The sequence below is a fragment of the Chiloscyllium plagiosum genome, unplaced genomic scaffold (assembly GCF_037043375.1).
Source record: "Chiloscyllium plagiosum isolate Xiang-an unplaced genomic scaffold, Cpla_swu_hap1 HiC_scaffold_14, whole genome shotgun sequence".
Lineage (NCBI taxonomy): Eukaryota > Metazoa > Chordata > Chondrichthyes > Orectolobiformes > Hemiscylliidae > Chiloscyllium > Chiloscyllium plagiosum.
In genome coordinates, this window is record NW_028270152.1 from 65,889,616 (window position 1) to 65,906,962 (window position 17,347).

At 37.8% G+C, this 17,347-nt stretch overlaps 1 protein-coding gene across 1 annotated transcript in view; it reads right to left on the reverse strand.

The window, feature by feature from the left end:
- Positions 1-451: 451 nt before the first annotated feature.
- The window catches only part of arl8ba (ARF like GTPase 8Ba), a 51,357-nt gene continuing 34,461 nt past the window's right edge, over positions 452-17,347 (reverse strand). The window contains exons 3-7 of the mRNA XM_043708558.2: positions 12,688-12,761; positions 8,246-8,339; positions 4,393-4,460; positions 2,977-3,047; positions 452-1,275 (exon numbers count right to left, since the gene is read on the reverse strand). Of these exons, the coding sequence (XP_043564493.1) occupies positions 1,226-1,275; positions 2,977-3,047; positions 4,393-4,460; positions 8,246-8,339; positions 12,688-12,761 (357 nt within the window). The 3' untranslated portion in view covers positions 452-1,225. The remainder of the gene's footprint in view (positions 1,276-2,976; positions 3,048-4,392; positions 4,461-8,245; positions 8,340-12,687; positions 12,762-17,347) is intronic.

Below are 17,347 nucleotides of genomic sequence, written 5' to 3' on the forward strand. Positions count from 1 at the left end.
GGCACATTAACGCTTGCTTACAAGAACATCCAAATCCCACTGTACAACAATTTAAATAATATTCTGATCGGTAGCTTATAAGACTGGGCGATTATGAAACAATGACATAGCTGAAGGTTTTGCCCATCTTCACTGCAGATAACACAAACCACCCTAAGAATAATAGAAAATCAAGTCGTGAAAGGGAAGAACTTAAAACAAGTACATACGAGCCAAACTAATTGGCCTGAAGTCTGACAAGTACCTCTGGATCTGACAGTCTGCATTCTTGGTTTTTAAAGCAAGTGACTGCAAAAGTAATGGACATATTAGTTATAATTTCCAAAATTCTCTAGATTTAGAACAAAGCGGGGCTGGTAATAAGGCCAAACTAGACAGCAGGCAAGCCCACAAATAGAAAAATGAACTTTGTACACAAAATCATTGAATGATAGCAAACATGACAACAATATGCTCTCATTAACTCCATTTATTTCAACAGAAGTGAGAGGAGAGCACAATTATTCACAAGTCAACTAAATAGAAAAAGTAAACCAATTCAACATATATTATTTACAAATCTTGTAACTGGAAGTTTTGCATGCATGGTTACAGAAAGGTCACATGTTGCCCAATAGTGTCAAGACTCTAATGTTGAAGCAGTGTATTCAACCAGCACACCCAACGCATAAATTTCAGTTAAAGCATGTTAAATAAACTTCAGTGATGGTCCCCCAACTACAACATACATATTCAATTTGTATGCAAAAGCTCATGACTAAATTAAATACTGTACCAACCGTGAACATTTAAAAAATTCTAGTGACATTGAAATATCTACAGCACCAACACAAATATGGGGTGCAATGTAACATGCTCTATAACCCCACTTGTAAGGACATTAATGGTGAGAGATTGATAAAAGCTATAAAAGATTACTTGATACTGCAGATTTAAACACATTTGAGGCTAAGAAATAAGCATGATTATTTTCATGGGCTCTTCCTTGTGCTTTTCTATCACTGACTTCAACATTTGTCTCAATCATGATTTTATATAATGGCATTGGTAAAGCAAGTTTGTCTCACAACGAGAACATACTTTTCAGCAGATGTGTCATGAGGGACTCAAAGTATTTCAATATATTCAGAATAGTGTATTTCTGCAGGTTATCCCATGAAGAATGAAGTAAACTGAGTGCAGAGTGGACTGTGGCCAATCACACATGGATTTTCACCATTAAATTTCAGCTTCTTCTGGACTTTGAGTGCTGAATAAGCCATTGCAGAGTAATATCTAAATAAAATAAAAATACAAAGTTAATGCCAATGTAAAAATGCCCAGATTTTTGATAACCAACAACACAATGTCAAAGTAATCTGATTCTCACCTGTGCACCAGGAAGAGAACATAAAAAAAATTGTGTATTTAATTTTAAATATTAAGCACCATACTCAAACTAAACTGCTCCAAATTTAGTACTGACATGGCTACTTATATAACAATTACAGAAATGGTATAATGAAATATTCACGCAACTGTAATCATACACCCAAAATACATGCAATTTAAACTTAACTTGACAAACTTCGAAAACAAGTTCAAATTGGATTAGTCAATTTTACAACACTGCATTTGCTTAGAGGTCTTGTTGGATGCTCATTTGTAAATATAGCGTTTTCCATATCTGCAGGAGACCCATGTTACCTTCAAAAACATTTGACTGCAAACTGTTTTTTTCCCCATAGTTGGAGAAAGGATGCAATGAAATACCTTATATACATAGTTTAAATTTGAGAGAGATCTTTCTCTGCACTAAACTGAGAGAAGGAGAATTGATTTCTCTGCAAAGGTGTTAGCTTGGAATTCTCTTTCCCAGATGGAGGCCATTTCTTTAAGCTCATTCAAGTCAGAAGATTTCTGATGGATGTGTGTATGGAATGCAAGCAAAATTATGGAGCTGAAACAACAACTAGATTAGCCATAATTTTACTGAATGGCGGAGCAGGTTTGAAGGGCCTATGGCTTACTCCTGCTCCCCAGACCCATGTTCAACACAATAAATATAATTCAATCATGACAATAACTAATCTTATATACAAACAAAAACTGGATACATCCTTTTCAGAACATGACCTTGTTTCTTCACAGTTTGTCTTCATTCCAGATTTCTGTCTTTAATGGCTTTGTTGCGGATATAACGTTTTCAGCCAAACAATCTTAACTTTTGTGAAGGATGTCCCAAAATAACTTTTTGCTGAAGAGATAGATATGCTACCTAAGCAGGTAGGGTTGCACTCTGCCTTGTAAGAATCAAATAGCATGTTCCTTTTGTTTCATCAGCCTATTACTGGAATGGACAACCACATTCCTGGCATCACCACTGAAATCAAGATACCGCTCACTTGGAAAATGGAAAAGCAAGAACCTGTTAGTTACAATTCCAAGGCTGGGCAGAACTTGCTGTATAACCCGGAGTGCATTCATAGTACAATAACTAATTCACCATAACCAAACAAACTCAATTGGCTCAATTACATTTGCCAAAAGTTACTTTCAGATGCATCAATGCAAGTAACATTTCTTATGTTCAAATCTTGTACATCAGTGAATTTCTTGAGTTTGGGGAATCCTTTAGTTCCCCACTAATTTGTGGTAATACCTCAGTCATAGTACACATGCCAAATACTCAGCACCCTTTTCTTCTGTATGAATTTGGTATTCCTGCGTTTATCCCGATAAGTGCAAAACAAAGCATCGGTCACATCTCTTTTCAACAATATTCAAATTTTGTACTATCAACTGATTCACAGTTTTAATCAGACGTGACTAACCCTTCACAACACTACACTGACTTGTCATACAAAGTCAGTCACTGTACCCACTGGGTTCCACTTACAGGTGCCCATTTCAGGAAGAGATAAGTTCTATGCTTTGCCTAACTTCATTTCTGATATCAATGACATTGCCAAAGGGAATCTTGCAAATTTTGCATACCTATGTTATCTTTCTCTTTGCATGAAATTGAATAGCAGCAGATTTCTCTATCCTGGATAGCAGCCAAATTCCTATAACAGAAAAAACAATTAAATACATAAAACCAAATTCATCCCCAAGAAAAACGACAGATATTCTGATCATATAAACTATATATAATTCATGATTGAAACACAGACACAATTGACTACAAATATTTTGGATTGCTACGTCTACACTTTAAAAATTCACTTTTATTATAGCTCCCAAATAACCAAAGCAATGTGTCATGTAATATCTTAAAACACACTTGAAATGCTTTCGAAGATAGCTATTTTGAAGTGAAATGTAATATTTCAACAGCTAAATCTGCTATATGTATTCTTGGTTAAATTTGCCAATTAGGTCTGACTGCTATACATGACTGGCTGAACAAGAGATTCCAATGTACATTGACTTTCTCATGAACAAATTTAAATCAGTGTTGCTATTTCTTCAATCAACCAATTGCACATAAGAGCCTTTGCATGACCAACTTAAAATCTGAACAGCAGTGGCATGAGAATAACAAAACAAGTGCTTGCCAAAAGGAGTTTACCTCGTTGATTTTAACCAGTAGATAAATCAATTGTCAATTCTATCTGTGTTGCACATCATTTCCTCAATTTTTAGTAGTATAAATGAGATAGGATAATATAGCAAACTTGTCCAGGCTTTCTCCAGGATCAATGAGGAGGCTTCAGACAGGGCCTGAAACAGATTGCCTTTGAAACATGCATAATTTATAAACAAGCAACATTTGGAAGCAATGCTTCCTCTATGTTGCACAACCAGCCAAAAGCTCCAGCACCAATTCCACTCAACTTGGTCCTTTTAAGTTACCTTAAGCAGGGCCATGCAAAAAACGTAAAAAGGCTGTGCACTAAAACAAATTGCCCCAAAAAAAGTTAGAGGATATGGCTATTGGAAATATGCCCAATCATGCATTATACAATTCCATTTTGAAAACTTCCTTTTTGCACTCTTTAAAAGGTATAGTAAAAACACAAGTTGTGATGAAATCATGAACAGAATGTCACCCGTATACCTCTGTCTAAATCTTCTGTTCTGTACATCCATGTCTTACCATGATCTGCCTGTACGACTCAAACAAAACTTTTCACTGTACTTAGGTACAAATGACAATAAAATCAATAAATAATCAAGATTGGCGCTATTGAAATAAGGAGTTGCAACACAAAGCATTTCAATCAGATATACTAAAAGGAACAGTACATTCAAATAAAGCAAACGTTAACAATACAAAACCAGTGCCCACTATATTTAAATATTAAGACAAAATATGTCTGCTTCAATTGTTCAATACAATTCATGCTACAATACAGGCAAGAACTTCCTAAAGAGGAAGACGTGCACAGTTCTAGAAAAATTACTTACATTTTTTCAATGAGCTGTTTTTCATCCAAGGCATTTGGAAGATCTCTCTTATTCCCAAGAACTAGCACCTGTAAGGATTTTTTAAAAAAACTGTTAAAACTAATGTGTCAAAGGACACCTGTTTTTCTCTGAAAGGGTCACTTTCATTAAATGGAGCACAAAACTCTTGGTTAATGAATTTGCTCAGCATTATTGAGGCCTTTCATACACAGCAAAGGAACACTGAAGTTGCCTGCACAAGGACACAAAGTACTTCAAGTGACATTTGGCCAGTTAATTTTCTCCAACCCTCACAGCATAGCAAATCTTAACTACACGAGCAACATTGTTCCTTTTCTAAAAAAGGATTGTACATCTATAAAAAGAACAAAATTAAAACATTGAGCATTAATTCAAAGCTGTTGTGCAGTGTGTTGAATATTCAAAATTGCTTCCATTTCAATGAACAGCTGTGCTATGGGCTTTCCCCAGATAGCAGTAGCTGCATCTACTCAGCATTGTAACACACCCTTCCTGAATCTGGGTTTCATCAGTATATTTTACAGGATTTCACTTGATTTTAAAGCAAATGGCGCATAAAGCATGGAATCACACTGAAGTGCCTGCCCAATGACCTTACATCATAACTCACTGCTGTCAGTGCCTTCTGTACACTGCCTTATGTCATCCTCTCAAAAGCCCAAGTCCATGTAACGTTTCTATTTCTCACATGATTTGTAGCGAGGCATAGCTTGTGTGTTAGAAACTAGTTTGACACCAACAATTTAATTGATTACAGACAACTAATTCCCAGTCCACAAAAATGATCAAGTCTGCCAATATGACGTGAGCTCCTATTGGAGGATGACTAAGATATGGGCAGGGCCATAGAACTCACAACAAAGTTACAACCACTACCAGAGTAATGCTCACAGCTATGGAGCACATTTGTCAGTACTGTTCTGGGAGTTGGCAATTAGATTCTAGAGCACTTTACAGTATTGAAAATGGCAGCGCAGGGTAACCAGACCTTGTCACCCTGGTCTCCAAAAAACGCACAAGTCAAAAAATTTGTAATTTAATATTCTCCTTCCTGACCTTGAAAGTGGAATTTAAAATTGATGTTGCTTAATCCCCAAATCAGCAGAATAGGCAATTTAAAAGTGGCACATCCACTGAAGGACATGACTTTCACTCGTGGTCTTGCTAAGTTATCAAGAATTTCAGCTTGCAACAAGCAGCCTTGGGTTCAAATTAATCTAGCATATGCTTGTGAAGGATGTAGATAAATCTGTTAATTATGGGGCAGAATGCTGACATTTCAGATATCCTCTAAACCCTTGGAGGTACTACAGCGATTAAAATTGCAAAATAATGTGACTGGAATGCAGCATGCAGGTTTATAGTTGTTGCAATCTTATTAGGGACTGATGTTTAAGCAAAATCCAAACACTCAACTACACAAGATTTCACATTTTTAAACTGAAAAATTTGAACATCAGAAATAATTAAACAAAGCAAACAGGATCACTCATCACTTTAGTTTATAAATTCCTTCTGCTATAAACTGTGTTGCTGCTTACTCAACCAAAGTTTCCTTAGCTTGAAATCTTGCACGCTTATTCACTTCTTCTGGGTTTACCCAAAAGGCACATAACAGCCCTTCAAAATTTGCTTTAATTCTTGTTTCTCCAACTATTTCTCAAGCTTTAGATTTCATGGGATCCTTCCATGAGGTGCTGGTTAAGCAATCCTACTTTTTCTTTACTGACCTCATGACTGTGGACTTTGAAGCTCATTGTTCTGACTTTGGGCAGACATAGACATCCTCCAGTTTCTATACTTTCTTCCCAGTTTAATTATTCAAGGTGCCTGCTTTCAGCCATAATGCTGAGGACCACTAACTTACTTCCATCACCTCATTTTAAGACATTGTAAAATGTCTTGCACTTCATATATGCAACTGTACTTCATTGGAACCTAGCAGTGACTCTTCAGAGGCTTCATTAGTCTCTCTCATGTGTTTCAAGTGGACAATGGCATCTGAGACACTGAAGTCCAATGCTCACACTGCCCAGGTATTAACTGTCAAACTTCATAATGCACATTACAACTACTACTGAAATAAATTTAAACTAAATAGTTACAACAGGCAGCTTAACAGAATTGAAAGCATTTGGTCACAATCAAAACAATTTACACACATCATGGAGTTCCTGAAATGAGTAAACCGAAAATTCTCAGCAGTGCCCAAAACAAATAATCAGCCACTGCAATGATATTGTTTGAACAGAACAGAAACCAGTGCTGTACTCTTATTAAAACCCTGAGACATTGCACCCTCTGCTGTCCTATATGAGTACAACAATAATTTAAAGTTAAATGCAAGACTTGAGCAGTTCATTCAAATTTTCCATGTACCTGATAAAACCACAGCTTAAGTTACCACAGAAAAAACTTTACAGACCACTAGAGATAATACACATGTAGTAATGCAGGAGCATAACGTGCTGCATAATAACACAAAAAAAATCAGCAAAAACAAACCACCCATGTGTTTGTAATGTTTTCTCCACAGAGATAATTGGCAGGCTATCATTCCAAAGTTACTGGCTATTAGCAACTTGCAAGCCCATATACAAGCTTTAGAATTACCACCAGCAATACATTGAACTCAACACTTGCAATAAGTGTTCACTGCCACTGCAAGGAATGGAAGTAGATGAACATAAAATGCTGGCTAAACACAGCAGGTCTGGCAACATCTCTGCTTCAGAAGTTAACATTTCGAGTTCAATGACTCCTCTTCAGTGATGCTTTGAAGTAGTCATATCAGACTCAAACCTGAATACTTCCTCTCTCCACAGATGCTGCCAGACCTGAGTTTCTCCAGCCTGGTTTCAGATTTCCAGCATCTGCAGTATTTTATCTTCAGGGCTAACTTATCCAGGTTGCCACTTCAGTGCAGTACAGGGGGAGTACTACAAGTCTTTCAGAAGAAACATTAAACCAAGACTTCACCTGGCAAAAAAAACCGAAAGAATGGTGGATGCTAGAAGTCAGAAACAAAAACAAAATTACTGGGAAACTTCAGCAGGTCTGACAGCATCTGTAGAGAAAAAGCAGAGTTAACATTTTGGGTCCAGAGTTCTTCAGGGTCACTGAAGCCAAAACATTAACTCTGCTTTCTTTCCTTAGATGCTGCCCAACCAGCTGAGTTTTTCCAACAATTTTGTATTTTGTTTCATCTGGAAAGTTTAATCCTACTATTTTGAAAATTCCCTTTTGTTTCACTTGTGCTCGGTCATAATCCACGTTGACACTCAAGTGCAGCATGACATTATCTAAAAGTCACCAACTGAAAAAGACATTAAGTGAAAATTTCGGCTGACATTATAAACGATCCTGTGAAACCAGTCTAGGAGATGAGAAGTTCTCTTAAGATTTCTGTCCATTGTTGCCACTCGAACACCAATACACAGAGTGGACAAATACCTTGTAAAACAGGAGAGACTCAACATTTTAAATTTAAAGGAGCTGACTCCAGTGTCTCCAACCAGAAGGGGAAATTCTGAGGTATACTTTACTGAGGAAAGTAAATCTGAAATATCAACGACCACATCTTTAAAACAAATATGATCTGCATTAATGTTGAATAACTACCTTGTATTTAGATTGCATTAAGCACAACTTTGACAGTTCTAATTACAATTTAATGTTTGAGCAGATTTTAAAATTGTGAGTGCTTTCTTGCAAAGCTACAAATTTATACTTGAATAAGTAGTGGAATAATCAAAGCTTAAGAATAAAAAGTGCAAAATACAGAATGAAAATAAATTGAAAATCATTTGTAAATACAGAAATAAGTACTCACAGGGATTCCTTGGAGTTGTGGTTTGTCTAACAGATTGTGAAGTTCATTTCTTGAAGCCTCAATTTTATCACGGTCTGCAGCATCCACCATATACCTTTAAAGTAAAGAAAGTAATTATGCTACAAAACAAAAAGTAATGACAAATTTTGTTAGTTGTGCATGTATTGATTGCACAAACCATTTTCCTATTTCTAAAGCTAGGAGGTCCATGGCAGTAGTGATATCTTTGGTTTTCTTTGGAAATGATATAAATTTTTGCCAATTTTGCTAAGTGCCAATATCTTTTCCTTCGCCAATATCACAAAAACTGGATTCTCTAGTAATTATCACATTATTAATCACATTAATAAACATTTGCAGAATGTAGATGCTCCTTTGTGATGCCAACACTGTCAAAGTAGATACAAAAACTCTTTTGGAAACTACCTTAAGCAGAAGTGAAGCTTCCAAACTATGTGGTTTAGTGGCTACAAGTCTGTTGAGAATAGCTTTATCCACTGCAACAGCCACTATTCTCACAGATTGGAAATCCAGATATATCTAATTAATTTTATGAACAGTTAATTGAAATGAATAATAGTCAAATGTAAACTCAATGCTCATTCGCATAGCATATGATTTTATAATTTCATGCAATAATGATCTTTCATCAGAACTGGAAAATTAGAGATGCAATAGGTTTGAAGAAAGAACAGAGGCACAGAAAGGAGAAATAAAAATAAGGAAGGCTTGGGGTAGAATGGAAGTCAGGAGAAATTGAATGACAAATACGTCATGGCGCAAGCAAAACCAAACCACAACAGGCCAAGTAAACCACTAAAGAAAGGCCCACAGGAGGTGTAAGTAAAAAAGCAGAATCATCAGTAGTTGTCTGAAATAACTTGGGCAAAAACAATCCTAAAATTGCTGAACTGTTGAACCTGGAAGACTCCAAGGTAAAGTTAAGGTGCCATTCCAAGCTAACCTGAGGGTTCAGTGGAATATTGCAGGTGAAGGGCAGATGTCAGGTGACAGCTGGTCTAGGTGACTGAGTTCAGGGTCATGCCTTCAAATGTACTGAAGGTGTTTAGCAAAGTGGATATAATTTGCATTACATTCACCCAATGCAAGGAGACTGCATTGTGATCACAGGACATGTCAGAGTTGCTGTTCATCTTTTGTTATGTAAAGCTCACTCAAAAAAGTGACACCTTTTCAGTGGCTTTAACAGCGGTGTTAGGATGGTACCTGACAATGTATTTTTGACAGGCATCATTCTCCCTCATTATTTAACCTCTTATCTCAACCCTTTTCACAGGCCTTCCCTTTTGCTTTTTCCTCCCCAATTTTGTACTTGCTCAAAACCTAGTACATCTCTTAACCTTCCATCAGAGTTCATTTACCCATGTTGTCAAAGTGTAATGTACTTTCTACTAAGTGCATGTGATTTAATGATGTCATTGCACCCAGACCCTGTTTAGGACAGCAAGTGAAAATGCATTCTATTCTGACTATATTAATGTAGTGGATTGTTCAGCAAATAAACTGCGTACATCTCCCATCGCTGCTTGAGAGCATTTCCTCAAAGGATCTCCAATTCTTTGGAAATAATTAAATTTATCATTTGCATCAGTAGCATTGGCACAAAAATGCAGAACCAACCTTTGCACTATGGGGAAGTACTTAAAATTTCAGTTCTCACCCAAAACCTAAACAAAGACAAACTGGCACATGTTCTCCCATTCTACATTTATCATGCCATTGTGAGGCACCTTGGGAAATATTAACTCAGCATAAGAGCAATGGAAGTCATTGCTGACAATACAAAGCTCATTTTAAAAGCAGATCAAAGGGATATAAATAATGAAGGTTATGGAACCCACGGCACCTGAACGGCTGGCAGTTAACCGTCAGAAAAGCCTCTCATTAAATCCATGATCTGTGCTGTAAGTCAACCTCAGCTGGTCATCCACCCAAGTTCGCTACTGGATCAATCATTTGCCCTAAATCACAGTAGGCCATTTGCACTCAAATTGTATCATAACACCTCACTACATTCTGAAGAATGGAGACAACAGCAAATAAACTGGAGGGATAAAACCTCCTCTCATGTTACTTTTATTCTTCAAATTTAAAATGGTACTCTAAAGAATTCTGTTAACCTAATGCATTGCTGCGGAGGTAGCTACCAAAATCAATTATTTTTGTGCAAGTTTACACAGAACGTAAGAAATGTATGGTAAAGGTCACAGGTTTGTTCACTGTTTTCTACAAATGACCTAATCCCTGTTGAGAATACACAATTGTGATATGATGAAGCTACAGATAGGACATGGGGGGGCAATGCCTTCAGTGTTGACTGGTTGAGAAAATGCTCCACTATATTTTCCCAATTTAAGACAAAAATCAAGTTTTGATGTAGCCAGACCAAGAAGACTGCATGTTACCAAAAGTCATGTAAACTGGAGACCATAATTCTTCAGGCCCTACTCACTGAAGGTCAAGTATTAGTCTTTAAAGCTATAAAGTTGGTTCATAATTTTATTATTTCTCACAGTGAACAATGCAAGCAAGTTACTGCCAGCTTAAAATTATGGGTAACTTGCACTCTGAATTCTGCACTTAGATCCTAACTGAATGGACACATTACAAACCCTTTCCTTTAGGTCCATGCAGGAAATAGCTGAGGAACTAAATTAATACTTTGTGGAAGACAAGTTATATCCCATCAGTGCATGGTAAAATGGGGAAAAGTCAGCATGGTTTCATTCAGGGGAGGTCATGCCTGACGAATCTGCGAGGATTCTTTGAGGTGGTAGCAAGCAGGTTAGACCAAGGTTATCGATCCAGAGTTCCAAAAAGCTTTTGATAAGGTGCCACGCAGGAGGCTGCTGAGTAAGATAAGGGCCCATGGTGTTAGAGGCAAAGTACTAGCATAGAAGGAAGCCTGGCTGTCTCATAGATGCAGAGAGTGGGGATACACAGGCCCTTCTCAGGAAGCAAGCCAGTGACTCGTGGTGCTCCAAAAAGGTCAGTGTTGGGATCACAACTTTTTACTTTATACATTATGATCTGGATAGAGGAACGGAGGGTTTTCTGGCTAAGTTCAAGATGATACAAAGGTAAGTGGAGGGGCAGGTGGTATTGAAGGAGTGAGGAGACTGCGGAAAGAATTAGACAGGTTAGGAGAGTTGGCAAAGAATTGGCAGATGTAAAGTCATGCACTTTGATAGGAAGAAGAGGTGTGGATTATTTTCTGAATGAGGGGAAAATTTGTAAATCTGAAGTGCAAAGCAACTGAGGGGTCCTAGTCCAGGTGCCTGTTAAGGTAAACTTGCAGGTTGAGTAGGTAGCTAGGAAAACAATTACAATGCTGTAATTCCTTTCAAGAGGACTAGAATAAAAAAGCAGGGATGCACTTGAGGCTTTATAATGGTCTGCTCAGACCACATTTAGAGTGTTATGAGCAATTTTGAGCTCCATACCTCAGGAAGGATGTACTGGCCTGGAGTGGGTCCAGAGGAGATTCACAAGAACAATCCCAGAAATGAAAGGCTTAACATGAGGAACATTTGAGGTCTTTGGGACTCGACTCAATGGAGTGTAGAAGGATGCGGGGGGATCTGATTGAAAATTAAAATACTGAAAGCCTGGACAGGGTGGATGTTGGGAGGATGTTTCCATTGATAGGACTGAGGGCACAGTCTTAGAGTAAGGGGAAGACCCTTTAAAATGAACGTAGATAAGGAGAAACTTCTTCAGCCAGAGAGTAGCAAATCTGTAGAATTCACCGCCACAGGGCTGTGGAGGCTAGATCATTGAGTTTATTTAAAACAAGAGATAAATAAGTTCTTGATTGCCAAGGGATCAAAGGTTATAGGGAAAAAGCAGGTTTTTCAGCCTTATGTGCTTATCAGCCACGATTGAATGGCGAAGCAGACTCAATAGGCTGAATGGCCTAATTTCTGTTCCTATGCATTAGTCTTAAAATCAAGTTTCGAGCAGTTGAATTAGATGTAAAACTAATTAGCTACCTTAATTAATGTAAAACATCAGCAATCAGCATCTCATCAAATGTGGAACAAGAAACAGGATTAAATGTTTCAGTTCACTGACTTTCTGCAAACAGTGATGAAAGTAGTTCAAGTGCATAGTGAATATCAAGAACTCAGGTACACTGAAAGAAGGTCAGAACCCCTGCCGAAACAACGTCATGATTTGAGAGCAAGATCTCAATGTTAACTAGAGTCAGATGTTTAAAGACGACTATGGATATCCAGCATTCTATGCAACACAGCGTTTTATGTGCAGAGAGAGACTAAGGGACTTCAGAAACAGCTTTGCTGACTAAGAAGCTGGTATGCTCAATATTTTATAGTTTTCTGACAGAGTGTCAGTGAATATATCAAAATTCACACTACTGCTCTTTACAGTAACGGTAATAAACTGCAAGTCATACTTACACAACAGCATTGACTCCTCTGCAATAACGTTCCCACATACTTCGAAACCTTGGCTGTCCACCAATATCCCAGATCTTTAAAAAATAAAACAGCAATGACAGAGAGCAAAATTTGACAACACAGGATTACCATGTTTAATCTTATATACATTAGAAAGCTTATAACTTTCAAAAGGAGCTGTAGGCCAACTCTATATGCAAAAACATCCAAAGACTAAAATTTCTGCTCCCAATGTAATTTTAACTAAAAAAAATGAAATCAGTCTCACTATTTTCACTCTTCGAAAGAGTCCCTCTTTCTCTTTTCAATTTTCTGGGCAACAGTAATGCTAACTTTTTTATCTGTGAAGGCCTATATTTATTACTATCATAGCCCTCCCCACCATCAATATATTCTTCATAGCTTCCCTTCTCCCCACCTCTTCAGCTCATTTGTTTACCCCTCTGCTTCTTGCTATCCTTTCTTGCCTTCTCCCTGCAGCTTGGTGGCAGTCATGGAGGTGGCAGAAGTTCCAACAGGTAGATTCCGGGGCAGGAGACATAAACATAGGAACTCGATTGATTCTGCAAGTTACTACCAGAGCAACTAACAATTGTACAGGAATTTAAACCCCTTGCTAGCTAAGCACTTTTGGTATTAACAAGCTGGCGGCCAGGGAGAGCATGCAATCTGAATCCAAAGCATTCAGCAGCTCCACAAAGTCTTAATGAAATTTGGTAGGAGTGAGCAGGTGGAAGAAACCATTAGAGGAAGGTTTATGGGCATGTTTAACTTTTCTTAAATACTTTGTGCATGCAATGTTTTCGCTAGGATTTATAGGGTTTTTTTCTGCTCAAGTGGTATATTTGACAGATGCTCGATTACTCATAAAATAGATGCTGGAAGTTCTCTTAAAGTCAGGTCAGAAATGACAATGAAACAGAACATACTGTTATGCATCAAAACTTGCATCAATACCCTGGACATATTTAGGCTCATCCAATCCACCATCAATATTCCGAGACTCACCACTGATCATAAATTGTCGCGTTTCATCAAGTTAAGACTAAATATTTTGCAAGCAATTCATCTACTGACATCCCACACTTTTTAGTGCCAAAACATCAATCAGGAACGCAATAAATGAAATATCAACACTCAAGATGAGTCAAGGTGAATAAGCCAGCTAAAAATAATCAATTTATAGAGGTTTGAGTTAATTCAAGAGAGCCAGTATGGATTTATAAAGGTTTATCACCCTTGATTAATTTAAGTGAACCTTTTGATGAAGTTAAGGTCAACAAAAGGGAACAGATCTTAAGAAAATGTTTGACAAAGAATCACATGAAAGGCAAGTTAATAAAACTGAGGCTCATGGAGTTAATGTCAGTTTGGTTTTTAAAAAATGGTTTGAGGACAGAAAATGGAGTTGTGCTAAATAGTTTTTTTCAGCAATAGATGGGCGATGGTAAGTGGTGTTCCCCAAAATTCAATGTTTGGACCAGTGCTTTTGATAAAATGGCTTGCATATTGGAATGGAGAGCAAAATTTCAAACTTTGCCAGTGATACCAACTGTGTTCGTGTGTCAAGCAGTGGGATATGATCAATCAACTGCAAGAGGACACTGAATCTAAAAGAACAAGCAGACAAATGGCACATGGAATTTAATACAGAAATGTGAAGGGTGATGCAGTTTGGCGGAAGGGATGGAGAGGCAAAATTAATCATTGTTCTAAAGCATGTGATGGGACATTGAGGCCTTGAGGTCCAGGTTCATAGATTCATGAAAGTGGCAAGAAATTTCTGGCATCATTAGCTAGACTAATTGAATCTTGGGTTTTATAAATATAGTACAAAAGCAGGAAGGTTATGCTGAACCTTTCATTTAAATATAGAGTACTGTACCTGCTCCCTATTTTAGGTGGATTGAGGGTCCTCGAAGCAGATGTTGAAGAAATGTTTGTAGGAATGAAGGAAATTAGCTTCAAATTTGAACTGGAGAAGCTGAGATTGCTTTCCTCAGAATGAGAGAGATTGGGGATGGTTTATAACAGGTTTACATAAGTTGGACAAAGTAAAGTCATTCCCATTAGTTGGACAAGAGAACACAGCTTAAAATTCTGGGCAAGAAACAAAGAGGAATGTGAAAAAGAACAATTTTCATACAGCATGCGATAACCAGCTGGAACTCACTGTGAAGGTAGTGAGACCAAAGATAATGAAAACTGGATGAATGCATAAGGGAAATAAACTTGCAGGTCTACAGGAATTGAGTGGGGAAATGGGCTGCTGGTAGTTAGGGACTTAATGGCATCCTCCCATGTCATTAAAAGGTAAAGTTGCCATAATTCCAGAGGACCAAAATCTGCTCTCTCATTAGATATACACAATCACTGGTGGGTTTAAACAGAGTCACCATATCTCAGGTAAGGGGAGAGACAACAGACAATAGGTGCACGAGTCTTCGAGCCTGCACCACCATTCATTATGGTCAGCATAACTCTAAGCTGAAGCTATCCATACAAAGCAGCTGTCTTGGTTAATTTAGTGGATGTGGCCACTGTCCACCACCTTGTAAATGATGTAATATAGCTATTGTGTGCACCATTTACAAGTTGCACTATAGCAATTCAGCAAGGCCTCAAAACTAGACCTCCCAAATTTTCCATCTATAAAAGATAATAACAGCATGTATGTAAAAATACCAGCACTTCAGTTCCCAAATTACTCACCACCCCAACTTGGAAATATCACATCTTTCTTTCACGGATGTGTGATCACAAATCAGCAGCTCTAACACAACAGCATTACGGGAATATCAGTGTATGACGGCAGTTCAAGAAAACAGCTCACCACCTTTTCACGGCCGAACGGGAGGACTGTAGATGCTGGAGATTAGAGACAAGATTAGTGTGGTGCTGGAAACGCACAGCAGGTCAGGCTGCAAACGAGCAGGAAAATTGACGTTTCGGGCAAGGGTTCCTGCCTGAAATATCGGTTTTCCTGCTCCTCAGATGCTGCCTGACCTGCTGTGCTTTTCCAGCACCACTCTAATCTTGACCTTTTCAAGGGCGTTTACATATGAGGGCTAACTGATGGGTTTTGAAAAAACTATTATCCACAGGTTAAAAAAAATGTTTCGGGTCAGCAATATTTCCTCAGACTTGAAAAATATTACAAACGTGAAAGATTTTAGACAAGTACAGTCAGGGAAAGAAGGAACAAATTTGATTGGATGGAAGGAGATATTATGTAACACAGAGGAGGACTGGTAATCAGACAAGAAAGTAGTTTTTTTGCCAGGAACAAACAAGACAGAACCATTAGCAACAACTGCTTTCTAAAAACAATTAAAACAGAAGTTGTGATCTGAGATTCAGTGTCAAGTTTGGAGGTTATAAAGAACCAAATTAGAGTATGGTAGATATACTGTTTCTCGAACTTAATTAAAACAGTACCAGAAGCCAAGAGCAAAAAAGTTAAGAGTGAGGAATTAAAATGAGCAGCAGTTAGATGCTCAAGATAAAATTGAGGTATTAGCAAAGAAATCATCTAATCTGTGTTCAATTTCTCCAAAGTACAGCAGTAAATGTGGTACACTGAATTTCAAGTTCAAGACAGACGGTACTTCATTTGCAACTCATGGGAGCGCTAGGATGGCAGGAAGGGAGGAGTTAAAAGGATTAGATGCTGTACCTCATGGGCTTGGGATGAGAAGCTGAGCAAATGCGAGGAAGGGTTGGGCGACTGAAGAGCATTTCAGAATATCCAGGAGGAAGAGTCCCTTCAGAATGCTAAAAGGCGAGAGGGGAGAATGGTGATGGCATCTCAGTTTCTGTTGAATGTGGAAACTAGCTCTTTGCTGAGGTAATCTATAATTCAAGTTAAAGTTTCAGTTCAGCAACTGGCAATTGTTTTATAAATTTCATCTGCAAGGACCAATGTTCTTGGACATTGTGCAGCCTCAACAACCTAAAAGCCTTCTAACAAACCACACACGTCAGCCTCAAGTTATGACATGCACATGGTCCCATCATTAAATTATCCATGTACTCCTAGATAAAGCTAGTAACTTTTCATAAAACCAAATGTGTATTAAAACACACTGATTGCATTCCACAATTTATCTTTGGATCTAAATTAATGCTGAAGAGAAATAATTAAGTCAAAGCAGACCATACACAGGAATTTTACTTGTAAGTAACATGATATCAGGAATATAATTTAGAAGGTTCTGACAATTTTAAGTAGTGAATTACGAGAATTTCTCATGGACCAAGGCCTGCCCAATGAATTTCTGACTGCTGCAAAGTCACATATTCACAGAGTTTAAGGAAAATGAACAGGAATTCAAGTCTAAAAATTGGAAACGGTTGGGTGAGAATTGGCTTGTTCCACCATTCAACTCGGCCACAGCTGATTTGCATAGAGTACTCAATCCTCCTCAGTTCAGTAACCTTTGCTATCCCTCTTTGCAATATTTAGTGATCTGACATTTTTAAGTGATCATGCAGACATTCAACATTTTCAAAATGTACTTAATTGGCTATTAAGTTACTTTTGGACATCCTAAGATTGTGAAAGGGAATATTTTAAATACAGGTTATTTCTACCCCGGCAGAGGATAGGTTATGCGCCCTTGTTCTGAATCCCCCCAAAGGAAATTGTTATTCTCTATCC